General features: G+C 37.6%; 1 protein-coding gene across 2 annotated transcripts in view; it reads right to left on the bottom strand.

Annotated features, from left to right (window-relative positions):
- Dnah11 (dynein axonemal heavy chain 11) overlaps positions 1-27,131 on the bottom strand; it is a 305,466-nt gene that overhangs the window by 264,759 nt on the left and 13,576 nt on the right. For both annotated transcript variants that reach the window (XM_026408127.2, XM_026408145.2), the window contains exons 6-10: positions 24,624-24,835; positions 18,214-18,447; positions 16,585-16,752; positions 5,608-5,724; positions 544-681 (exon numbers count right to left, since the gene is read on the bottom strand). In XM_026408127.2, coding sequence (XP_026263912.2) covers positions 544-681; positions 5,608-5,724; positions 16,585-16,752; positions 18,214-18,447; positions 24,624-24,835 — 869 coding nt within the window. The remainder of the gene's footprint in view (positions 1-543; positions 682-5,607; positions 5,725-16,584; positions 16,753-18,213; positions 18,448-24,623; positions 24,836-27,131) is intronic.

The raw sequence follows: 27,131 nt of genomic DNA, 5'->3' as shown, positions 1-27,131 counted from the left end.
GAGAAGGAATATTTAGTTAGGATGCCTGTTAGTAACCTTACAACCTTGTAAGTAACTGTTCATTTTGGTAGTTTGGTATAAAACCTGTGTGAGTGGCACATGACTGTAATCCCAGCAACGAGGAAGGCTGAGGCAGGAGGATTGCAAGTTCCAAGGCCAGCCTCAGAAACTTAGCAAAATCCTGTCTCAAAAAATAGAAAAGAGCTGGTCAGTCCCTGTTTCTTTCCTCTTTCACTTCGCTTCTCTGCTTGCTAATAGTTTCTACTCACTTGTAACTTTAGCCAGCATGGATTCAGTGCCTTTGGGTTCAATCCCTAGTATTACAAAAATAAAAAAATAAAAAAAAAATAAAGTGTTTCATAACTTGATTAGAAGAATTATGGTCCTAAAGCAAGTTCTCCATCTCCATATGAAACCAGTTAAATAAACTTTTTTAAAAAAATTTAGTGCCTATATCTAATCTTTAGATATAATGAAATATAGATCTAGGCCATTACCTACAAAAATGATACTGTGAATATGATCAACCTCAGCACCACTTACCTGTTCCATGTGTTCATTATATAACTGCTTACACGTATCCAACTCTGTATTCAACATATTCACTAGTGTGCTGTAATGTGGGCTGAAAATTTCCATGACAACTGGTTTCTCTAGAAAATTCCCAAATATAGTCAAAAGCTAGAAAAATCAAAGTTAAAGAAAGGTTAAGAACTGTGAGTTTTTAATACAAATATTCAGCTCAATTTCCCCCATTAAACCTTTGCTATGACGAAATAGAAGAAAGATCTAGAATCCTGCATTGCCTCAATATATTGTTTCTAAATGGCATTACATTCAACAGATCAAATTCTAGATGTAATTCTTCTCTCTCACTGGAAACTGAGAGGGGTCAGAAATAGCCCATCTGTAAGAAGTTCCTGCTCACAGCTAATACTACTTCCTATTGGGCATCAGGGAACATTTTTGAAAATACTGTGTATGTAAGAATAGAAGCAAATGTGATAATTATGTTATTTGTTCTTCCCCAACATAGTATTCTTTAGATATAAGAATCACCATATCCATGAGGACGACTTCCTGATTTCACCACCAGTAATTACACCAAGTGTACCACTTACACCAACTGTTCTTCCCATCGCCTCTGTGTACCCACAAGATCTAGCCACCCCTGACAGCAACCTGGGATAGCTGTGGTCATTGGTCCCAAACAACCACTCCACAAGTGGATAACTCCTTTGACATAAATATCCTGGCTCAAACCAATGCCTTGAGCTAATCAGATTCTCTGTTTATTCAAAGTCAGCACTGAATCCATGCTGGCTAAAGTTATAAGTGAGTAGAAACTATTAGCAAGCGGAGAAGTGAAGTGAAAGGGGACAGAAACAGGGAATGATCAGGATCACATTACCAGCAAAGCAGAAGTGAAGGTCCACAGGTCCTCTTGCTCAATGAACTGCCTGCCCTAGGTTTCAAACTAACATTTACCACTGGCTTCCACAAAGCTAAGTAAGCCAAACCTCGGATCCCTTGATCCCATCTTGTTTACTGCTCATGAGGATTTTCGTGTGTATATTTTAAGGAATCAGTGTTTATATCATGCTATGTGCCAGATGCTTGCTATACATTGGGCCCTTAAAAATGCTGTTATGCGCTGGGGATATAGCTCAGTAGGTAGTATGCCTACCTCTCATGCACAGGTCCTGGGTTCAATCCCTAGCACCATTAAAAAAAAAATTTTAAATGCTGTTATCACACGTTCCAGATGAGGACACCGAGTTGTGGGAAGGAAGTAACTTGCCCAAATTAAAATTTTGGCATAGTAGAGCTGGGATTTTAAACCAGGCTATCTGATGCCTGGGTCTACACTTCAAGGTAGAGTGTCTTATTGGCAGGGGCCACTGAAAACTATATCACAATAGTCCCCCTTCATCCAGATTTTTCTTTCTACAGTTTAAATTATCAGTGGAAACTGAATATATTAAATGGAAAATTCTAGAAGTGGATATTTAAGTTTTGAAGAACTTTTATTTTGTTGTTAGTTATTGTTGTTACTCTTACTATGCCTTATTTATAAACTAAACTTTATCATGAGATGTGTGTATAAGAAAAAAAGACAGTACATAGAGTTCAATACTCTTCAAGGATTCAGGCATCCCCTTGGGTTCTTGGAACACGTCACTTGTGGAAAAGGGGGCATGTTTTGTTATCTGGTTACTCCATATGGGCTTTAGCATATGTTATTACCCATCTTATGAAGGTGTTTTAAAAGATGACACCTCAAAAAAAAACTAAATGTACTTAAGGTGACAGAAAAACTATATATGAAGTCTTGTGCCTTGTTAGTAAGATGAAAAAAGTTTTGTTCTGTTTGGAATATATTAGTTATTTCTCAAAAATTATTTTTTTAAACAGCTTCATTATAAAAGCGATGCAAACATTTCCAGAAACTACACTCAATGAAAAAAGAAAAAAGAAAAAGAAAAACATCAACATAATGACAAAAGTTATACAAACCAAAATATAAATCTAAATATATCTTAAGGGACAATTCAGACAAATTCCAGCTTTTTCTAGTAAGATCAATTATACCTATCACAGAAACTGCTAAATATTTTTAAATTATCTTGGTTAGGAGCTACCTAGCAAAATGTAAATTATTAACTTTCTTCTTGCAGCCATTGTTTTGTTGCATTTGGGCTTCAGGTAAATTCAAAAGTCAACACTGCCTCATGAGTTTAACAAAGAAGTGTTCTCCAGCAACAATTAGGAAATACATTTATTTCACAACATCATTTTTCAAACACTTATCAAATTCGGCCCAGCTGAAACAAGACCAGTAGTTTCCTTGCTACATCTTACTTTGCCTGCCTGCTTAGTAGTACCTAACTTCAAATGCAAAGGAAGGAAGGATGGGAAATATTCTTTGGGTAGGTGGAAAAAAACAAAAAGTAAAAGTTGCAAGGTCTTAGTGTACATTATCATAATATTCATTATCACAAATGTGTAAAAATCACCCTCAAGAATGAAAATAAAGGTCATTGTTCTGGAACCTCTTGCTTCCTTCTCACAGAACTAAGACTTATTTTAAGAATATGCTTCCTTCACAATGACCTCAAAAGGTTAAAAATGGATTCCTACATTTCTCCCCTGAAATATTCCACTTAAGATTCATGAGGCTTACCTTAAGTTTCTTCTACTCCCCAGATTAATAATGTAATACAGCTTCTTACAACAATGTTCTTGCTGTCCAAACTAGAACATATTTATGTTTCCCTCTTTCAAATATTTTTTAAAAACCTGTGGACCCCTGAACCATACACACTTCATAGTTTTCTAGCTTTCAAATACAAGTTGAGTATCACTTATCTGAGATGCTTGGAACCAGCAGTGTTTGGAATTCAGACATTTTTCAGTTTGGAAATACTTCCACATATATAATGAGATATCTTGAGGATGAAGTCCAAGTCCAAAATTCATTTGTTTCCTATATGATACATAGCCCAAGGTAGTCTTATATTTTTAGTAATTTCATACATAGTGTAGGAATTTTCCACCAGTGGTATCATGTTACAGCTCAAAAAGTTTTGGATTCTGGAGTATTTTCAGACTTGAGATTACGTATATTTAATCATTTTATCTTCATGCAAATTTTAGAAGTATGTATTCATGCTTTCTTGTTTTATTGAGTGTGAGCACTCTGGATTTTGAAGCACTACAATTTCATACCAGAGGTGAATGGTGTTTGGTTCCCTTTGTGGGCCATGCCTTCATCCAGAGTAGGCATTACATTGCCATCTTCAGAAAGCAGCCTACAAATATTTATTCACTGGGACCAATAATAGAGTTCCTCAACTAGCAGCAATGGTTAAAATCCCCCTTAAAATATACAACCCTGTAATTTTTTCCCCTGCCATTCCTCTTTCAGCAGCTCACTCTCATCAGTGTGACATTCCAATACTCAAATTACCAGTTAATCCAATTGGTCTCAAGCAGTGAGTGAGTGCCTGTTGTCTATGAGGCCCTGCAAAAGCCTCCCTAAACCTCACAAAAGCTGGAAGCTGATCCCCCATTGCAAAGTTCATAAAGGCAGGATTCCAAAACATAAGTTTTTCGGTAGACAAGGTACAAATATAGAGAAAGTTTTTTTAAAAAACTACATGGTGACAAGGTAAGAGATAAAATTTTTAGAAACAATCAAGTGGCATGTACTTTTATAGACTCTGTAGAAGGGAAAGAAGACTTGAATTAGAAATGGAAGATGACTGAGATTTCACTCTCCATTCTTCCAGTTATTTTACAACAGACATGAGTTTCAAGTAATATGAATATGATGACGAGTACACAAATGTTAAAAAAATAATATGGTCAAATTTTGATATAAAAGCAAGAAAAATATTCATGACTCTTGGCTAAGTGGGAAAGGTTACGAAAGAGGATCAGAATATGTTGTCATCTTTGTCCAAGAGAAAAATACATGTACACTGAGTCAAACAGTGAGTGTTACATATAATAGTCATTGTACCTGAGAGATAAGATTATAGGTCATTTTATAATAAGGCTATATGTTTTAGCCAAGAGCATCTCCTTTTCACCCAAGAGTTTTTTTGTTGTTGTTTTTTAATAAACAAAGTACCATCTGATCCTCATGAATTCTCCATGTTTAAATGCTCCATTGTGGACAAGGACATGGGGAGGGGTGCACCACTATATATGGCCAATTCATTTGAATTTGAAAGTCAAAGTCAATCTCTTCTAAAAAAAAAAATTGTCTGCTGTATTGTTTTGCACTGTTATTCTCAACAAATGGTACCCATGATCCCAGCTGTGTTTCTTTGGCTATCAAACATTCGGTTTCTTTTTGAAATGTCACCTGATGATGAATTCGCACTTGACGTGAAGATCTCTTCTTTGAAAAGCACCTCTCACCTGGCATCCCTACAAGCCTTTAATGTGGGGGATCTATCCAGATGCTTTTGTTTTATGCAATTCTGAATACACATCTCATCAGTTCTATGACAAGATTCTTTCATGTTTTAACACCTCTGAAATTGAATGCATTATGGAGACAATGGAATCTCAATTATTTGGCTACATTTTTTCCTTATTGACACATAAATAATGATGTATCTGATAATCGATAATGTCTTACACCTGATGAAATACAGTGTATAAAGGGCTATTTGTTTCAGTCAGAGTAATAAAGCAGGCAGGCAAACCCAACATATGTAAACAATGGGAAAGAAAAAAATTCCTGAATTAACAGGCATTTTTCACTTTTCACTGAGGCTTAATGTTGAATCAATATTTCATTGGCCAGGCCAAGCTTATTCTAAAGGTAATGAGCACTAAAATGTTGTGAATGCCAGAGAAAAATCAATAGTTAAACATCCTAAAAATGACCTTGCCAAACTAAACTTCATTATTCATTAGTGCGTTATTCAAAGTTTATTTTTCAGTGTGAATTTTTCATGGAATTTTTAGGGAATACAACTAATCTACCTAATACTTCACCTTATTCAGAGAATAGTGTACTCATGACTGGCATCTAACAGTCCAAATTATTCAGTAGTAAAACACTGTCACATTAACTTCCTCCAAACTCACTTTAAATGCAGCTTCCAAACCATTGCAGTTACAGAAACCTTCACAAAGAACTGTCCCGAGCCTTCTGTCAAAATCCAAAGTTTGGGATTTAAATGCAGCATAATCATGTTCAAACTCCTGTGAAAGTCAAAATCAAATATTCATCTACAGGAAAGAATCCAATAGTGAAAATAACAATCACATAAGCCTGACCTAATTTTGAGGGTTTGTTTTTTGATTTTGGTACCAGGGATTGAACTCAGGGATGCTTGACCATTGAGCCACATCCCCAGCCCAATTTTTTTTGTTTTATTTAGAAACAGGGTCTCACTGAGTTGCTTAGCGCCTCACCATGGCTGAGGCTGGCTTTGAACTTGTCTCAGCCTCCCAAGCCACTGGGATTATAAGCATGTGCCACCACACCAAACCTCTGGCCTAACTTTCTGAATTTATTTTTCATAACAGGATCCCAAAGAAGATCAATGAACAGTTGTATTTGACTGAGCGAATGGCTGCCTGCTGGGGACACCGACTGCTCAGTGTTGTCTCCACGTCCACAGCCCTTTTCCCTGGCTCAGACCCCAGTCCCAGAACTTCAGTCCACACCCACACATAAGCATCCAGGTGTCTCACTTCCCCCAACACATTTTGATTATTAACAAAAAGTAAAGCTTTCTGAACAGAAAGGAGGAGGAGGGGGAGGAGGAACCTAGCCTTATTACAACTTTAGTCCATTGACAAGTGGGAATATTTTTGGTATTTTTTCAGAGCAGAAAACCTACATGGAAATGCTATTTCTTCAGGTGAGCACTAAAAATCCACAGGTCTGTGAGAAAACATTAGAGATACAGGAGAAACAAATAATTGCTTCTTTTCAGTTTCTTATTCATATGCAGCAAACTCCCAGTTTCATAATATGAAACCACTCACTCCCATAACTAGAAGGAAGGAAGTGTTGAGAGAATAACTAGCATCCTCAGAGCACTGCAATTCCATCTTCTGCAAAGCTGTCGGAGGAATGCAGAAACTCTGGGGCCATCCCAGTCAGGGTCCTCTGAAGCACCTGCTACTAACTTGAATTAACAAAGGCCTTTGTTGCCACATAAACTGCACCTCTAACTGTTAACAGTCACTGATAATCATGATGACAACATTTATTTAGTTCTGTTAATGCTTCTTATCATTAACTCGATTCTCACAACATTATGTCAAAGGCAATTTTTTTTTCCATTTTAAAAGTGACAAATTCAGAGAAGTTAAATAATTTGCAAAAGAACCAGACCAAGGTCATGTCCAAGGAGATGGAAAACAGGAACCTGTTCAAGAGACAGGAGGTAAGATGGATAGCACTTGCCAGAGACAGGAGTAGAAGGAGTGACCCAGGTTTGTACTAGGGTGTGTATAAAGGAAGAATCACAGGGTTGGAGTTGTGGCCGAGGGGTGGAGCACTTGCCTAGCATGTGCGAGGCACTGGGTTCAATTCTCAGCACCACATATAAATAAATAAAAGTCCATCAACAACAAAATTTTAAAAAAAGGAGTTGCCACTTTATAGTAAATAACAGGACCAGAATTAAAGCCAGGTGGTCTGGGTCCTGAGCCCGACTCTCAACTATGATGCTGTTTCTATGGAGGAATACACTTGTGATCGTCTACGAACTCCTACCTCCAAATTCCTATGTTGAAATCCTAACATATTAGGCCTCTGGGAGGAAATTAGGAAATGAGGGCAGAGCACTTCTAAATGAAAGGGACTATTACCTGCATTCAGATGCCTTGCAGAGACCCCTGGGCCCACCCACTAGTTGAGAGCACAGCAAAAAGGCTCTAAGAATCTGAGGCAGCCTTTGCCACACACCAAATCTGCTGTAACCTTGATCTTGAACTTGCCAACCTCCAGAGGCATGAAAATTAAATTTCTCATGTTTATGAGACACTGGATTTACACTGTTTTGTTGTAATAACCTGAACAGACCAAGATAGCATGTGACGCTGAATTCCACACACACTGGAAAACAGTGCACAATGGCAGAGTTCTAGAACACTGTGTGTTGTACACCAGTTATATTTAGCACCAACAGGAAGTCTCTATTTCTCCTGAATTATAGCCAAGCAGTCTCTCCATTCAAGGATCACCGACTTAAAAGTAAACACAACTTCCCAACAAGTTTTAACAAGCCTGACATGTCCAGCTTCTTGGTATATTAACACAGGGCATACAATTTATAATCCTCAAACATTAACCAACACTTAGAGATCAGCAACAACTTCAGAAGGAAAAAAAAATGTTAAGCTCCATCCCAGATCTCTCCCCCTTATTTGTGCATTCCTGAAACCAAATTTAGAACTGCAGACAGGACCCCCTTCTCTCTCTCTCTCTCAGGAAGTCCCGCTGGGATTTCAAGCTTATCTTGCACAAAGTGAACTCATTGTCTTATCTATAAAGCTGTTCTGATTTTTTACACACCCTAGTAGAAACTTGGGTAACTCCTTAGACTCTCTCTCTCTCTGGCAAATGCTGCCCATCTTCTCTTCTGTCATCTTGACTTGGTCCTTGTTTTCCATCTCCCCAGACATGACCCTGGCCTGATAACCACCACTATTCATCTGAACAGTTAGAAGAATGTTAGCCACTCTCTTAACTACTCTTTGCCAACAGTCTTGTCTGATTCATCCACCAAACCACAACCTTAATAGTCTTTCTAAAATAGAAATCTTATGTCACTCCTATTCATAATCCTTTAATTTGTAATCTCACCTCAGAATTCTGAATTTCCTAAGATAAAACCCAAAAGTGAGCGTAACCCTGTGTGGTCTGAACCCTACTTAATCACTGTGCCTAAGTATTCTGCCACTTCTCCAAATTTTATACTCTAGGAGCTGGCAACACCTATCATCTCTCTTCTCCCAGCCCCCATCTCTCACCAACTCCTCACTTGATTCATTTCTATTTATGTTACAGGTCTTGATTTATTTTCATATCTGGAAAAGAACCCCTTGCAAATGTTCTCACAGCCCTACACTTTTCATACCCTAGCACCAAACACACTTTATAATAATTACCTACCTGTATTCTCCCCTGAATTTTAAATCTATAAGCCTAATAGCCAGATTTATTTTTTCAATTATGGTACCAATATTTCATGAGGTTCCCAGCTCATAGCCGTTTCTCAATATATGTTTCTGGAGAATAAATGATGACCTAGGATTATTTAGGAATCATTATAAAAACGTTTCCATATTTTGAAAACTACAAAGTTGACTTTATTAGCATCATGGGAAGCTATTGAAGGGTTTTAATTAGAGGAAAGCCATGATTTAACTTAGCATGTAAAAGGCTCTCAAGCTGTGGTGTGGAGAAGAGACCAATGCACCCTGGACAGCCAAGTGCAAAAGCCAGTGAATTATGGATATGGTTTCAGGGTATATGTGAAAGAACTTGGCACTTTTGTGAGGAAATGAGTGGGATTTATGGATGACTCCAAGTTTTGTGGAGAATCCAGACAAGAGTGGATTTGGAGCCAGTGGCAGACACCTGTTATCCCACAACTCAGAAAGCTGAGGCCAGAAGATGGCAAATACAAGGCCATGGACCGAGCTTTCAACAGAAAGCTAATACAAATCAATATAACAGGATGCAAGGTTGGTTGAACATACATAAATCAATAAATATAATTCACCACTTAAATAGAATTAAGAAGAAAAATCACATGATCATCTCAATAGGTTCAGAAAACGCCTTTGATAAAGTCTAGCACTGGTTCATATTAAAAATGCTAGGAAAACTAGGGATTGAACAAATTTACCTCAACATTATAAAGGCCATTTATGACAAATCCAAAGCCAAAATCATACTAACTAGAGAAAAACTAAAAGCATTTATTCTAAAATCAGAAATAAGACAAGTCTGTTCACTATTTCTTTTCAATATAGTCCTCAAAACATTAGCAAAAGTGATCAGGAGTAAGGATCCCCTACCCTGGGTTCAATTCCCAGTAAAACACACAAATAAAGTAGGTTTGGGGATGGGTAAAGCAAGAATTTAGCTTTTAACTTGTTAATTTTGATATATCTACTAAATATCTCAGTGGGATGATAAGTAGGCAGCTTATATGCTTTGTGTTCAGGACTTGGGATTAAGTTTCCACTGTTAGAAAAGTCCTTTAAGTTTTTGCAAAATTTTTTTTTTCAATCAAGTTGTGCAAGTTCTGTATTATTAAGGTTTTATTTTGTTTTTTTTGTTTTTTTTTTTTTTTGGTCATGAATGGGTGTTGAATTTGTTCAAATTTGTTTTCTGTATTAACATGATGACAGGAATTTCCTTTTTTTGGCCTATTAATATAGAAATTATGCTGAAAGCTATAAATATTGATTTCAAATCAAATTAAGGAATGAAATGGCCCTACATTCCTAGAATAAATACGCATTGGACATGTACAATTCTTTTTATATTGGTGGGACTATTGATTGGTATCACCATTATGAAAAACAATATGGAGGTTCCTAAGGAAATAAAGAGTAGAACTACTATGTAACCCAGTAATCTTCCTTCTGAAGGCTCTGATTTCATTGAGGGGTTAACCCACTGATGACTTCATAGGTGAATGGTCTATTGGGAGGTGGTGGGAACTGTTATCAGTGGAAGCTAGTTGAAGGGAGTCCTGGAAAGAGGAGATTTCCCTTGGGGACTATATACACAAAGGAGAGAAATTACCTCATAAACACACATGCAATGTGTGTTTACAAGAGGTGGGTTCAAAGGTGTGCCTTTGGGGTATATATTTTGTCCTTGTTTAAGGAAACTCTCTGCGTCCCGGTGTGATGTCTTGAGACACTTTTCTCCATTACACCCTTCTGTCACGATGATCTGCCACACTTTGGGACCCAAGGAATGGAGTCAGCTATCTATGACTGAGACCTCTGAAGCTGTGAGCCCCAAATAAATTTTTCCTCCTTAAAATTGTTCTTGTCGGGCCTTTTGGTAACGGAAAAACCGACTTTTAGTGGGAAAACCAACTAAAACACATATACTAACAAAGAACAATCCAAAAAAGGATATTAACAATTCCAAACTGGGCAATTCCAAAGGTGCACCATCTGCAATCCCAGCTCCAGGAGAGGCAAAGGCAGGAGCATCACAAGCTCAAGGCCATCCTCATCCATTTTTCAAGACCATGCTTCAAAATAAAACTTAAAAATAATACTGGGGATGAAGTTGAGTGATAGAATGCATGTATAAGGCCCTGGTTCAATCCCTAGTGAAAAAGAGAATATAATAACATTTACAATAGCTTTAAAAAGAATACAGTAGTTGAGAATGAATTTAACCAATGAGACAAAAGATTTGAACACCAAAAACTGCGAAATAATTGCTACAAGAAGTTAAAGAAGGTATAAGTAGTAGAAAGACATCCATTTACAGACCAGAAGAATATCATTAAGATATTATCCAAAGCAATCTATTGAGTTACCTGTAGTTTAGATATGAAATATCACCCAAAGGCTCGTGTGTTAAAGGCTTGGTCCCCAATGTAGTTGTGTTCAGAGGTGGTGCTTTGGGTAGTAATTGGATCATGAGGCTCTGATTTCATTGAGAGGTTAACCCACTGATGGTTGAATGGTGTATTGGGAGGTGGTGGGAACTGTTAGCGATGGAAGCTAGTTGAAGGGAGTGGGTCCTGGAAAGTGGAGATTTCCCTTGGGAACTATATCTTATCCCTGGCCTCTTCTGCTTCCTGACCATCGTGAGATGAGCAGCTTTGCTTCACCACACCCTCCCTGCCTTGATGTTCTGCCTCACTACAGGCCCAGAATCCAGAGAGCCTAGTAAGCATGGACAGAAAACCTCTGAAACCATGAGCCAAAATGAACCTTTCTTCCTAAGTTGTTTTTCTCAGGTAGCTTTCAACAAAAAAGCTAATATGAATCAATATAACCCCTATCAAAATCTCAATGATGTACTTTGTAGAAATTAAAAAATCATAAAAACTTTCATCAAATCTCAAGGGACCCTGATTAGGCAAATAATTTTGTTCTTGTTTTTCAAAAATTCATACTTTCTGAGGCTATTTTTTTTCCATTAGTTTCAAACATGTTCATAATTGTTTATTAAAGCACATTTATCAGGGGCAATCTAAAAATCTTTGTCAGATAATCTCTACATTTCCATTTTCTTGGTGCTGGCATCAACTGGTTGTCTGTCATTCAATTGAGATCTTGGTTTACTATATAAAAAGCAATATTCAATTGATGTCTGGACATTTTCAAATTGCTGTGAGACTGGATCTTAGACTTTTTAAAAAGATTTTTCAAAAAAAAATTTTAGTTGTAGATGAACACAATACTTTTTTTTTAAATGTGGTGCCAGAGATTAAACCCAGTGCTTCACATATGCACAGCAAGCTCACTAACCCTGAGCCACAACCCTGCCCCTTAGACCCTGCTTGTGCTGACTTTCTAATGCTATTTTAGGCTCATCACTGTCAGGTAGAGAGAGAAGTTGATGTTCTCCATTCAGCATCTATTTATGCCCAAGGGTAGGGAGACCCCTTGCTTAGCTAGGCTGGGGTGAGAGTCTAGCTCCTATGTAATCTCTACTAACACCATGGTGCACATAGTATTGTTACTATTTTGCCACAGTAAAAGTCCTGACTCTCTATCAGGCTTCCTCTGACATAAGCCCAGTGGAATGAGGATGCTACTGGGGGAGAAAGAAGATTCAGAATTCCCATGTGGACTCCTTGGACACCACATAGTAGTGCTCATCCCTGGCCAGGAAAGATGAAAATCATTGCCCCTCCTTGCCCGTCTCTAATACCTCTCAGCAGGGGCTGGAGCACTTTAATACTGATTGCTATATCTCAAGGCTCTCCACATAGCCTTTCCTGGCAGGGGTAGTAGTGGGGCAGTTTCTTCTGTGGTTTTGGCAAGACTGGAGAAATTGCAGTCTAAGTTTTCTGTTTTAGTAGGTGGCTCCCTTCTTAGTCCTTCAGTTAGAAAATATATAAAAAAAAAATAGTCTTACTGGATTTTTCTTGATTTGTGCCCACTAGTATTTGTAGGTTGCCAGTGTATTCAGCTCCAAGTCTGGGCAACAAGAAAACCCAGCAAACTCATCACCATGTTGTTTCTTGAGTGCTAACGTCCTTAGCCAGTTTGTTGCCTTTTCACTTTTCAAAGTAAAAATACTGGCCTTTTTTTTTTTAATATAAAGACCAGTATTTTGGTTATATTTAGTGGGAAGAGGAGGAAAAAGTACACTTCTATCAGAAGCAGAAGTTTCTAACTAAATTTTAAAATAATTACATCAACTACTGTAATAACATTTTAAAATAACAAACTATAGTACATGGAATCAACAAGATCATGTGCAATTGTTTTAAAAAGCAGCAATGCTATAGTTGCGATACAGAATGTCTGCTAACCTGGGTGTGGTGGTGCACACCTGTAATCCCATTGACTTGGATGGCTAAGGGAGGATGATCAAAACTTTGAGGCTATCCGGGCTACTGAGCGATACCTTGTCTCAAAATAAAAAATAAAAAGGGCTGTGAATGTTGCTCACTGGTAAATCCCCCCTAAGTTCAATACCCAGTACTGGAGTGGGGGTGGGGAGGTGGGAATGACTGTCAAAATATATTAAGTGTTAAAATGTTGAAAGGTATAAATGATATGTAAAGGAGCTATTTGTGCCAAACCAGAAAACAAAACAAAACCTACGTATACATTATTATATTCATCAAATCTCTTTGGAACATTTTGTGAGAAATTCATAATAGAGATGCCTTTGGGAAGGAATAATGGAAAACTAAGGGGAAAGACTGAGAGGTAAGAATGGTGCCAGGTAACATTTTTGTAGATATTACCTTTCCAAAAGTATTATTTGGTTGTTTTTTTTTTTTTTTGTAGTTGTAAATGAACAGGATACCTTTGTTTTTGTTTGTTTGTTTGTTAATGTGGTGCTGAGGATCAAACCCAGTGCCTCACACAGGCTAGTCAAGTGCTATGCCCCCAAAAGTAATCAAAAGTAATGTTTTTAAACATTAAATTTCACATTGAAAAAAAATATCAAAATCTTATAGATGACTAAAAGAAATTTGTATAAATCAGAAAACACTATATACAGCAATAGTAAAAGAATTAATAGTTCAGTAGACAATGGGAAAATGGATTCGTTCTAGGATTCAGAATATAACCTGGTACAGATAAACTACACAAATCCTTTAAAAATGTGTCTTCGATCCCGATACGATGGCAGGCTAGGTACCAGAACAACCCTCCTAGAAAACTAGCAGGAAAATGGACACTGAAATGTGGACCATTCCATCCCAGGACACAGGTCTTTAAAATGAACCTATTCCCTTGGTTTCAGTGAGGATGTAAGGAGGAAAATAAATACTGAAGCCAGGAGAAAAGAACACAGGGCTTGAAGATGAGAGCTCTGGATTTGAATCTCTGTTCCATCACCTGGAAACTGCAATGTCAGGTAATTTACTCAAACTTCATTTGCCTGGGAAACCACTCTCAGGGTTATAGTGAGAATTTAGCAGGAAGTATGTGAAGATTCTGGCACAATGCCCAGCACTCAGTAAATATTAATTGGCTCTGTGTAAGAGATTAAATGGAATCACGAGATTCCCCCTCAAGAAGCAAGCACCATCCTTGCTTAGTAATTCAAGAAATTATTTTTAAGTGACAATGCAGAATGCCAGCAAAGAACAGCTACTGAGTCTAATGATATCAAAGTAGCTGTTAAACATATTCAACAAAGAAATCCAGTCTCACAATTGTCTAGCTCTCAAGTGGGAAAGGCTAAAGTTACTTAATACCTAAAGTAACCTTTCCATTTGGTATTAATAATTGAGAAGCCAAAAAGTATGTTTATCTAAATGCCTAAATGTGTTAGCTAATTTTATTGTCAGTGACCAAAATACCCAACAAGACCCACTTAGACCAGGGAGAGATTTATTTGGGGCTCACAATTTTCAGAGGTTTAATCTATGGTGGGTCAACTCCATTGCTCTGGGCCCAAGATGGGGCAAAACATGATGGCAAAAGGATGTGATGGAGAAGCACTGCTCCATTCATGGTGGCCAGGAAGTGGGGTAGGGAGGGGGGTGTTGTTCCACAGAGAAGATTAACCTCCTCTAGGGCATAGGCCAGTGACCCAGCTCCTCCAGCCAGACCCCATCTGCCTTCAGTTACTACCCAATTCATTCAAACTAGGATGACTGGTTAGGTTACAGCTCACGATGCAATCATGTTACCTCCAAACTCTCCTGCATAACACAGGAGCTCAGGGAGACACCTCATATACAAAATTTAACACTGAGAAAATCCCCACATTCTGCACATGGACCATCAGCAGCAGACCTTTTGTCACACCAATTAAGACTGAAAGCCTGATTAACAGGCTTGAGATTGGTGAAGAGAAAACTAAACAGCATTTCAGAAAGTAAATTAGTTATCATTTCTTTAATTTAATGGAATACATTTAAACCATTTCTGTACCAAAGTGCAGATGGCCCACCAATCATGACCTATCCTGCTATGTAAGCATGAGTGTACAGTCAACGGGGTCTGAGGAGGATGCATGAGGGTGTGTGCACTGGGAGTGGAAGGGCGGGGGTGGCATACTTTCGTATGTGTACCACATGTATGCATAAAAAATTACTAATTTCACCATAAAATCAATGTATAATGGACTCAGATAAAACACACCTAATGAACAGCTTATCATGCAAAAATATATACTAGATGCAATATTTTGAGGCAGTAGTGATAATTGAGACACTTTCCAAAAAAAAAGTTCTTCAACATAAGTGTACCAGTTAAGTAAAATTTTAGTTAATTCTTGTGTTAATTTTAAGGAACGAAGAACATTAAGCAGCTTCTAGACTATATCTTAGAGCAAGATAATCAGATAGGAGATGAAGGGGAACTTTAAGGGAAGGTTGAGGTCTCCAACCCAGACCTAGACATCAAAGGCCTTGTCCTTTTACTTATGTGTGAAGTAAAATAGGCCTCCAAGATACAAATAGCAAGCAGATAGGCGAGTTAAAACAAATGCACTGTCTACACCCACATGGTTGTGACTGCACAGAGTCACTGGCTCCTGGAAGTGTCCCATTCACTAAATGCCTTCCAAGTGCCAGCCATCACACAGGCTATCAGGACAGGCTCAGAATGTCAGTAGGCTTCTCCCACTTATCCACAAATTATAGGGTACCAACATGGCAGTGTCCTCTTACCATTCACTTACCTGAATGCCATCATTATAAAGCTAACATAGATTTGTAGATTTTAAAGATTCAATTGCTTTGCCAAATATAAACACACTAGTGAATAAATTCGTATTTTGTATTTTAAAAAACAAATTAATTTTTTTTAACTCAGGCTTCACTGTTTTTGGCAAACCACTAAAATGATGCTATCTATCTTAGAGCTTCAGGATGCTCACAGGTGACAGAGAACAGAAGCAGCTTAAATCACAATTTAAATCAGATTAAATCAGAGTTTCTGCTACTTCCTGAGGTTGAATATATAAAATTATAAATAGCTCTAAATAACATTATAAGAGACAACATATAGGTTAGTAATAGATGCAATGAAAGGGGTGAAACTAATTGGATAAACAGACCAAAAATATATTCAGTGATTTGGGAAAAGACTATAACAAAACATACAAATTACATGGACATAAAAAAAAATGAGGCTAAAACGAGTTACAATAGAAAATTTCCTTTTCAATATGCATAGGAAACAAATCCAGACTGAGGTCTAGTTATATCAGAAACAGTTCCAGCATATATACAAAGGCCTCAGTTCTGATCTGTGACCCACCACCAAGTAGCTAAGAGACTTCAGGGAAGTCATTTAACCTCTTTGGCCTTACAGGGGCCAGACTAGATGGTACCTATTATCACTGCAACTTCCTTCCTTTTCCAGCTTTAAAAATATAGAATCCTAGGAAATGAAAATTCAAAGGTACAATATTACCATGTTGTTGCAGTCAGACGGGTCATAAGAGCTGTGTTTAAAGACCTTACAGAGTTCTATAAATTCTTCACTCATCTTGCAGATTTGCTCATTTAAAATTGTTCCCCTGGTACCGCCAAATTCCAGCCTTTCCAGCTTTTCAAATTCCAACATGGTGACAAATACATCCTTTGTAAAAACACAAAAGTTTCAAACTGAGAACATTTTCAAATATTCGGAATCAGTGAGTCCACGGACACTTAGGTGACAGAAACTGTTCCTGATTCAATTGAACCAAGTGATTATTAAGTTTTAAAATCAAATTCCCATTTTTATATTTGCTGAAAAGCATCTCACAATACAAGGACCCCCTAACTTACCATGGTTAGACATGTGACTCCTATAATTTTATACCCTCCTAATTATAAGCCGGATGCCCAGGAGATATCCCAAACTCACATTTTCAGGCACCTACACTTTATAGTGAGGCAGGTCCCTTTTTTGGAAGAGAGCTCCAGAGACTGTTACAAAAGGGACGAGCAAGCTGCTCTTACTTAGGTATTTAAGTGACTTTATGAGATGGTCCAGCTGGCTAAGCAAAAATTAGAATTTTTCAAAATGTAGACCTCTAATTTTGAAAGAAATTCAGTGAACTTTATATCAATGATAAAAGTCCCAAAATATTAGAGCTTTGAAAATAAGGCCATGTTTTCAGTCCAAACTTAAAAATATCTTACCCAGTAAGTTCCATATACTGAAGATAGTGATTATTTTAAATTATCAAATGGGTTTTTAGGTATGCAATCTTAATTTAAACCATGTTTTATATATTTCCTCTTTAATATATCAGGGAAAAGGGATTCTTTTACAACTTCCTTATTCATAGCATTCAGGAGCCTAGTAAACCATAAAAGCAGCTCAATTCACAATAGCTAAACTATGGAACCAACCTAGATGCCCCTCAACAGATGAATGGATAAAGAAAATGTGGTACCTAGACACAATGGAATATTACTCAGTCATAAAGAAGAATGAAATCATGGCATTTGCAGGTAAATTGATGGAACTAGAGAATGTCATGCCAAGTGAAATAAGCCAATCCCAAAAAAACAAAAGCCAAATGTTTTTTGCTGATAAGTGAATGCTGATCCATAGTGGGACGGGGGTGGGTAGGGAAGAATGAAGAAACTTTGGTTTGTATAGAGGGGAGTGAGAGGGATGGAGTTTTAGGGATGGGAAGGAAAGTAGAAAGAGGCAGATATTACTACCCTATATACATGTGTGATTACACTACTGAAGTGACTCTGCACCATGCACAGCCAGAGGAATGAGAAGTTGTGCCCCATTTGTGTACAATATGTCAAAATGCATTCTACTATCATATATAACTAATTATAATTTTAAAAAGACTAATAGATAAAAAGACTTACTTATAATTGGTATAACAGAATGAAAAATGAATAAAAGCCAAATTAAATCTTTTAAATTCATTCTTCTATCTTTATAGCACTGATATTGTGAGCTCCTTACGAGACTAAGAAGGGAGCCCTCCTCCCATCACAGAAGAAGCTGGTCCATGAATCCTGTGGAAAGCTATTGGTCTTTTGACCTCACCCACAATATGAATAAACAAAGTCAATTAATAAATACCTCTATTTTCATTAAACGGTCAAGGAACTTGTCAAATCTGCAAAACACCAGATGAGATGGGAAATCCCAAGTTCTCACATCTTTATTTCCCATGAAATAGCTTGTCAATTGTTTTCTATAGTTGAAAAAAGAATGTTTGAAACTCTTTAAGATGTTAATGGCAACCTGCACCTTTTCCAACGAGTCTTCGATTTCTCCTTTCAAGAGGTCCTCAGGTGAAAGATAAGCTATTGCCTAGGATTCAAGGAAAGGACTGTTTATTAGTTCACCGTTACCATCTTTTTCAATTCATAGTTTTAAAATGACAATATCTAGAATTGGGTTGGCAATGCTGAGACACAAAGCATGAATTCTGGAAATTCAGACACTTGGGCTTCAATGACATAAATTTTATAAGGTAGAGTAATATGTAGGAGACACCAACTATTTCTGGATTTATACATTCTAGCGATGACTAAATTTTTGCTAAACTTCACATATATGACAATCTGAATTTGCACAGGTATTTCTGCCAGCAAATATTCTGCACAATTATTTCATATAAGGAAATACACAAGCCAGCAGGGAAAGCTGTCAAAATGTGGGTTTTTAAAATATCACTTTACCTGAAGTATAGGGTCACTTGCAAAAATGACTACGAGCTGATTAGATGGTTATGCCACTAAAAATTCTCCTGGGTTAGCAAACTTCTCTTCTTGGGGCTTAAGTGGCATTTTAAGATGTTTAATCGGAGATATGTTGCATGAACTAATTTTGAAAGAGAAAAAAGAATAAAGGAAAAAGACCAGCTGATCCATGGAGCTCTGAGCCAGCACCTGTGAGGACCACAATCTAGGTCTCATTATATTTGTCATGAACATTCAGAATTCCTCCCTTCAAGGACACTAAAAACTGCCTTCTGAGTTTCTTTTGTGTACTATTTTTCTGGTGCATTTTAACCTCATATAGATTATAGGTTTAAATTATCTATCTTTAATTTTGTGGTTGCTGATAAGGTTTTTCAAGATCTCAATGAAGAATGGAATGTTTTAAAACCATTGAGTTCCATGCTGCATATGGAGGTCCTTTTCCCCCCTAAATGTAGACATATGATCCCCTAACCCATTAATGCAACAGTTTTACATTCAAGACAGACTGTATGGCACTCATATTTAAAGCAATAAGACAATCACTTGCCAGCTGTGGTGGCGCACACCTGTACACTCAGCAGCTTGGGAGGCTTGATGGGAGGATTGCAGGTTTAGGCCAGCCCCAGCAATTTAGCAAGACTGTCTCAAAATAAAATATAATCAAAGAGCTGGGGCTCAGTGATAAAGCACCCCTGGGTTCAATTCCCAGTGCCCAAAAGATCAGTGTCTAAAACCACACTGATCAGAATACTTCAAATTCCAGCCATTGATTCCCAGTCTATGCTCTTATTTCCTCCTCCGGCTGGAAATTAATCTCTACATGAAGGCTGCCAACATTTCACATAGAACAGGGAGGAGAACCACCAGTGATCCCCTCATAGTGTGAATTTCAAAACAGTGTACATTCTGGAATAGTGTATGGTATACTCCATTTACCATTATGTATATGATTCTTTGATATTTTAGTAAGCTGAGAATAGAGAGAACTCAATTGCTTTCCTTTCTGCAGCTTCCTGTTACCTAATTACTTAAACTCAAAGTAACTGTCACTGGACAAGCCACCCCTGTATCCATTCCTGTGCTAGCCGGCCGGCCTGCATGTAGACAAGATCATCATAGCCAATTCAATTTGCTCATACGCCCACTGTTGAGTAAGATCTCCTAAAATAATATCCCCGACTAGCTCTTAACATCCTAGATTAACATCTTAGCTCTTAACATCCTAGCTCTTAACAATCTACAGTATTGGACTGGGTGGCAGAGAATATGAAGGAAAAAGCACAGGAGTCAAGAGACTTGGGCAAGTTGTCTCAGAGGATCTATTTCCTTATCTGCAAATGAGAGAGATGAATTAGAGAACCTCAAGATCCGGTTTATCTCTTAAACTCTGAATTCCTTTCTACCTCCTACAAATGTTTCTGGAGCAGACCCAAACACACCTCTATTACCTTATACTTAATGGTATCAGGACAAACAAAAAGCCACAGGATTTAGTATGAACTGGTCCTACTTTGAAGGTTCTATAAACAAATACGTCAGCCCTGTCCAGCCCTCCACATCCATGGATTCAAATCACCACAGATTGGAACATTTTTTAAAAATTGTATCTGTACTGAAAATGAACAACTTGTTCTTTTCATCATTTCCCAAACAATATAGTATTATTGGTTTTTACCATTCACATAGCATTTGGTTGTAGTAGGTATAAGAAGTAATCTACAGGTGATTTAAAGTATACCAGATGACATGCATTAGTTATATACAAATGCTAGACCATCATATACAATTAAATTGAGCATCCAAGGATTTGGGTAGCCATGGGAGTCTTGGAACTAGTCTGCTGTGGACACTGAGAGACAACTGTACTGCTAATCAATTTACATATCAGTAAGCCAATTAATTATCAATTAGCCAATTGATCAATGATATTGTCTAATAACACCCATTTCCCAAAAAAGAATTTTATGGATTCTTTTGCTCAATACTGATACCTCTTCTCCAGGCTTGACTGCTCAGACTTTGATTCTTCTCCACCCAGTATCTTATGGATAACAATATTCACCCATAGAGATATCAAGCCATAGAATAGACAGAGTGGTGGACTTATGGTGTAACCATGCACTAACTAGAAGTTTAAGTTGGGTTAGCAGAGAAATTAGTCAAGGCATTAAGAAAATCTCCATCACTGAAACTTATGTGTATTACCATGTCAGGAGATCCAATGATCCCTTGCATGGGGCTAACCTAAGGGACAATGTTAATGATCACTGTAAGGAAACAAGGAGAAGCACATTTGCTTCTAAAGTAATGCACGTTTTCTGTCTGTGACTGGAAACCATCCACTGAATCAGGCAGATGATGAGTAAAGCAGATCAGGAGCAGCAGCAGACGACAGTAATCTGGGCTGCAACAGATCCATTGAAAGGGGCACCTGAAGCACCAGCAACTAACTGTGATAACGGGATGACACAGCCAGTGTGGAAATATCTGACTTTTCAGTGGAGGCTCAACACTGGAATTTAAATGAAATCTACCAAATTTAAGACTGGCAATTAAAAAAAAAAGCCAGGCATAGAGGTACACACCTGTAATGCTAGAAACTCATTATGTTGAGGAAGGAGGATCACAAGTTCAAGGCCAGCCTCACCAACTTACAAAACTTTGTCTCAAAATAAAAAATTAAAAAGGCTGGGGATGTGGCTCATTAGGAAACATCCCTAGGTTAAATCCCCAGTAACAAAAATAAATTACACAAAATGCAGCTGACAGAATGCCAGTTTATGTCCTCTAATAACAGATTATGACCCTTAATTACATAACAAATTAAAAAATGAAATTAAAAAATGTCACTGAAACATGGGATCAATCAAACATGGGATCAATTCATGAAAGCGAAGTACATGAAGGATAGATGAAGAAACAATTGAAAAAGTACATAAGTTGTGTAATCACATATATCATGCAAAGAACAAATAAAGAAACTACAGGATACTGCTAAATACCCAGTAAATGACCCCAAGTTTTTTTTTTAATGGTAATGCTCAAAGTTGGCAAGTTGTAGTAAAACTTCAAGCACATTAATAATATCCTTTTAGGAAAAATTTTGCAAATATTAAATATTGCTCAAGAGTCATGAAAAGATTGTACCTTTTGAATTAACACTAAGCCAATTATCCAAGTTAAAGAATAGGGGCTTCAGCATAAATTTTTTTCCGAATGTAGTTTATAATAGAAAGGCTGGCAACAATTTGTATATCCAGCAACAACAAAGTCATTTTCAAAGAAGGTAGTAAAATTGTGTGTATGATAAAGTGTATAACTATGCATAAGAGGAAGAAAAAAATTGTTAAATGCTGAGTTTCAGGGTTTTAGAACTGTAAGATTTTTCCCATTGTTACAAATGTTGTAAGAATGTTTTTACAATTCTTGTTCACACATCATGTATGTTTTAATTAGAAATAAAAACTTTAAAAATATGGAGCATCATAGAATGGGCATAAAACTCATCACTACTTAGGTAACCTTGAGAAAGCCATTTATGTTCTCTCAACTTCAGTTTTCTAATTATAAAATGGAACTACAAATAATACCTATGCCACAGTCTTGAGAATTGAATATTTGATATTTTGTAAAGAGCTTAAGTAGTTCCTGGAAAAAACAATAAGCACCATATAGTGTTTGTTAAATATGTAAATTAAATGAGCAAACAATTGGGGAGTAGAGAGGGCACTTAGCTCTTTAAGGAATCCAGGAATGAGTGTTGGCTCATTGCTGATTTTTGCTTCTTAACATATTAGGGCAGATTGACTAAAAAATCCTGGATCTGCCATTTGGACAATCAAAGAAATCAGGTCAATGGAACCTTTGGACTGAAGCCAGAACTAAGGAACAAGAGAGGCCACAGAATTCTCTCGGGAGCTTGGCAGACTCTGGCTGTTGACACAGCCTAGGGGCCAGGATAATAGATTTATAGGCTTAAAGGTAGCCAGGACTTCTTAAAAGCAACCTATCCCAATGAAAAGCCCCCTCTGAGTTTGTACATTAATGGAGCTTTGCAGTAAAATGGTTTTGATAACTTTATGAGAAGAGGGTTCCTAAAAGGAAATTTGGAGGAGTAGAAGTTGTATTTATGGCCCCACAACAGGGATAGCAGTGTTTCACATGGAGATCAGAGTCATTGGGGCCCAGGACACTTGCCTAGAAATGGAGCAAAATGAAGTCTGACACCAGGAACAGAAATAGAATGAAACCAGAGGAGATGACAAGAAAATATAGCAACAAATTAACTTGAAGCTCAGAGAGGGGTGATATAACTTACCTAAGTGGTTCAAATAGATTTGCATCTATCTTGGTTCAAGTCTCAAGACTTTTCCACACACTACTCACCTCCTTCAAGGGGTGAGGAAGAGGGACTTAACAACTTCATCTCACACTCCAGAAACTCTAAACCACAAGTCTGCAGATCGCTTATCTAGTCTGGCTCTCCACTAACTTCAAGGAAATTGAGCAAATGACATCTTTCAAATCTGTTTAATCATCTGAAAACTATCTGAATTTTGTCCTTCCCAAACTTATACGATGAAAGGCTAACTCCAATGTAACTATCTCTGGATCTATGGTTTTCAGGAGATCATCGGGGTTAAGAGAGATTATAAGGATGGGGCCCTAATCCAACAGGACTGTCCCTTTATAAGGAGAAGAAGATCACTAAGTAAGAACACAGTAAGAAAGTGGCTGGCTGCCTACAAACCAATAAGAGGGCCTTCAGCAGAACATGAACCTGCTTCAGCCTCCTCAGACTTCCAGCCTCCAGAACTGAGAAAATTAATTTGTGCCGATTAAAGCACCATGTCTATACTCTTTAATCATGGTAGCCAGAGCAGCCGGACATACTCCCAGCTAAGACCAACCAGGTTTTGTGGAATCCAAGCATCTTTCAGTTCTCAAATTATGCAATATGTTGACACCATGAACCCAAGAAGGATGAAACTTCACACAGAAAAGGATGGGGAAGCAGAGGGAGCTGATCTAGTTTAAAAAAAAAAAAAATTGGCATGTTAAGGGTAGAGAAATAATTATAAAAGATTTTTAAAGATCAACAGTGAACCAAAATTCTTTTAATACAATTCCACAACTGTCAAAGATGATTTGCGGGTGGGGGCAGATGCTCTACTTCACTTCACTTCCTAACAGTCTTCTATCAGCCAGCATCTTGTGGAAACCAAAGGGAAGGCCACAGAGAAGGTACTTTGCATACTGACCTTTTATTAGAATCTGCCTTAAATCTCTCTGAAAGTAGGATGTTAAACAAAACCCACCAACAATATGTTCTTTGACTGTATCTCACCAATTTCCAGAGCTCCTTTGGCATTTTGGATTTGGAAAAAAAAAAAAAAAGCTACTGGCCTTTGTAACCATAAAAGTCATTTCTGAAAACAGAGGGAAATGGTATTCTTATAGTAATCTGGATTTTTTTCTTCACTAATCCAATACAACCTACCTCATGGCAATGTTTTTTTTTTTTGGGGGGGGGGCTGGGGGGGGAGGACTGGGGGTGGGTGGGTACCAGGGACTGAAAGTAGAAGCACTCAACTTCTAAGCCACATCCCCAGCCCTATTTTTATTTTATTTTATTTAGAGAGTCTCACTGAGTTGCTTAGCACCTTGCCATTGCTGAGGCTGGCTTTGAACTTTCGATCCTCCTGTCTCAGCCTCCCGAGCCAATAGAATTATAGGTATGCCCCAATGATTCTTCTTGTTCCTATTTTTGATGCTTCATACCTGTTCAATGAAGAGATTACAAAACTCTTGCAATAAGACTATAATCCGAGCAGGGGTGCTATAAAACTTGGAATGACTCCAAATGAGACAGATGGTATGAAATAATGGGGCGACTAGCAGGTGGATCTGTGGGAATTCTGTTTCCTGGAGACGTTCAATGTGTCTTCTCAGAGGGCTCAAGTAAAGTTCTATGTCCTGAGCTTCAAGAAGAGCTGAAAGGAAAGAGAACTGTCATGCAGAGGATGTAGTCTCTTTTTTTCTAAACTCGCTTTACAAGTTCAAGAGAACCATGTCCAACGACATGGCTGTACTTAAATGTTATCATCTTTCCTTTTTCATTATTTATCTTACAATCCACACATGAGCAGTTTGAAAAACTTTATACACTGTTCATTTGTAATGCAGCCACTCAGGAGAGCGCTGGTCTAGTTACTCACATAGCATAAGTAATTGTGGCTGAAGACCCAGGGGGGAAAATCCTTGCAGTCTAAAGAGATTTACTCAACCCCATGGAAACGCTGTGGGAATAAAACAGCTCTGTGATGTTGCTGTCACTTTATGAGTTGGATTACAAGCTTCGTCACCAAAACATTCATTCCTCCTCAGTACATGGGACAAGTGCAAATCAATCATTTATCAGGCCAATCCAGTTTCCTACAAGAGTAACTGATGCAATGGTTAAGAAAGCTTCTATTACAGTACTCACAAAGATACCAATTATTAAGAACAGTGATGAAAATATTTTGGAACTGGACAGAAGGGATAGTTGTACTGCAATGTCCTAAATGTCACTGAGTTTACACTGTGTGATGGTTAATTTTATGCTGTGTGAATTTTACAACAAAAACTAGTCAAGCATGATAAAAGCAATGCTTCTTAAAAATCTCATAGATATGAAGAAAAAAATATTTTAATATTGTTAGTGACTGCTTAATCAAGTTCATACCTTCTCTTGGTTAAAGCTAGTCCTCTTAATTTACTCTAAATAGATCTCCATCAGACTTCACTTTGCTCCTGAGGCTACAGATACCTTTGATTAACTGAAAAATGGTTATTTTTAGGAAGGTAGAGAATGAACTTGAAGCTTATTTTCATGTTATTCCAAAAGATCATTAAAAAAACAAACACCCACTGACCTTTGTCACTCACCCATACTACTCTGCTCGACAGACATATAACCAAGCTATCTGTGCACCAATAATAAAGCCTTGCAGGCTGGGCATGTAGCTCAGTGGTAGAGCACTTGCTTACCACGTGCAAAGCCCTGGGTTCCATCCAGCGAAGCAAAAACAAAACAAATAATAAAGTTTTGTGAAAAGAGTGTACCCATGTTCCAGAGATGCTTATGTTTTCAAATTAGTGTATTTTTGTCAATATTAACTTCAAAGTTAAATAACTACATCTAATTGGCAAGTGCCCTTAAAACATGTTAAGCATGTTTGATAATTTTGTAGAGCACCAATGACATTTTTGAGAGGGGCCTTCTACCTCTAACTGACCATACCTTTGGGCCACAGGCTCAACTGAAAAATTTTTTTTTCTGAATCTCCAGGACATTTGCTGGTAAGACTATGAGAACCCCTGGAATTTATTTCTGTAGCAGTTTTATCCACAGAGAATGCTCATCTTATACTCCCACACACAAAATAAATGCTAATAGTATCTATTCACTGAGGACAAAGCTACTGTGTGTCCCAACCACTGTCCAGTGGTTCTTAGGGGAGATTTTGGTCCCAAGAGACATCTGCTAATGTCTGGAGACATTTTTGGCACAGCTGAGACGGGAGCAGTGTAGAGGCCAGGGATGATGTTAAGATCCTACAGTGCAAGGATGTCCCCTTATGACAAAGATCTATGTGGCCTAAAATGCTAACAATCACAAGAATGAGAAATACCACACCAAAAACCATGGTGTTATTGGCCAGTTTGGCCGATGAAATCCAGACAGAGACTTGGCAAATTTAAAATGTTTAATAAGCAGAGTTAGAACACCAATTCTATTCTGAGATAACCTAGACCACATAGTCCCCCTGCATCATCTCTTCTAACCAAATTCATGGCAAAAATCCTAAAGATATATCAAAATACTTCCAAAGTAAATTTGAATTATTTCTTAACCTTCTAAATGTCATGTAGGAAAAAAAAAAAGAGAGAGAAATGTTCTAGTGTTAGAAACAAGCAAAAACAGCTATTATTTTTAGTTTTTACTTTTTGGTAATGGGAATTGAACTTGGGACACTTAACCACTGAACAACATCCCCAGAGCTTTTATATATTTTATTCAGAGACAGGGTCTCATGGACTTGCTTAGGACTTCATTAAGTTGCTGAGGCTGGCTTTGAACTTGCGATTTTCCTGCCTCAGCTTTCTGAGCCACTGGGATTACAGGCGTGTGCCACCAAGACTGGCTTGTTTATATTATTTTTAATCTTATTTAAAACTTCATTTTTATGTACATCCATATTTGTTTAAAGATGGAGAAAGAAATATGAACAGAAATCAAAAACC

This window comes from Urocitellus parryii, chromosome 3 (assembly GCF_045843805.1).
Source record: "Urocitellus parryii isolate mUroPar1 chromosome 3, mUroPar1.hap1, whole genome shotgun sequence".
Lineage (NCBI taxonomy): Eukaryota > Metazoa > Chordata > Mammalia > Rodentia > Sciuridae > Urocitellus > Urocitellus parryii.
This window is presented reverse-complemented; position numbering and strand designations above follow the sequence as displayed.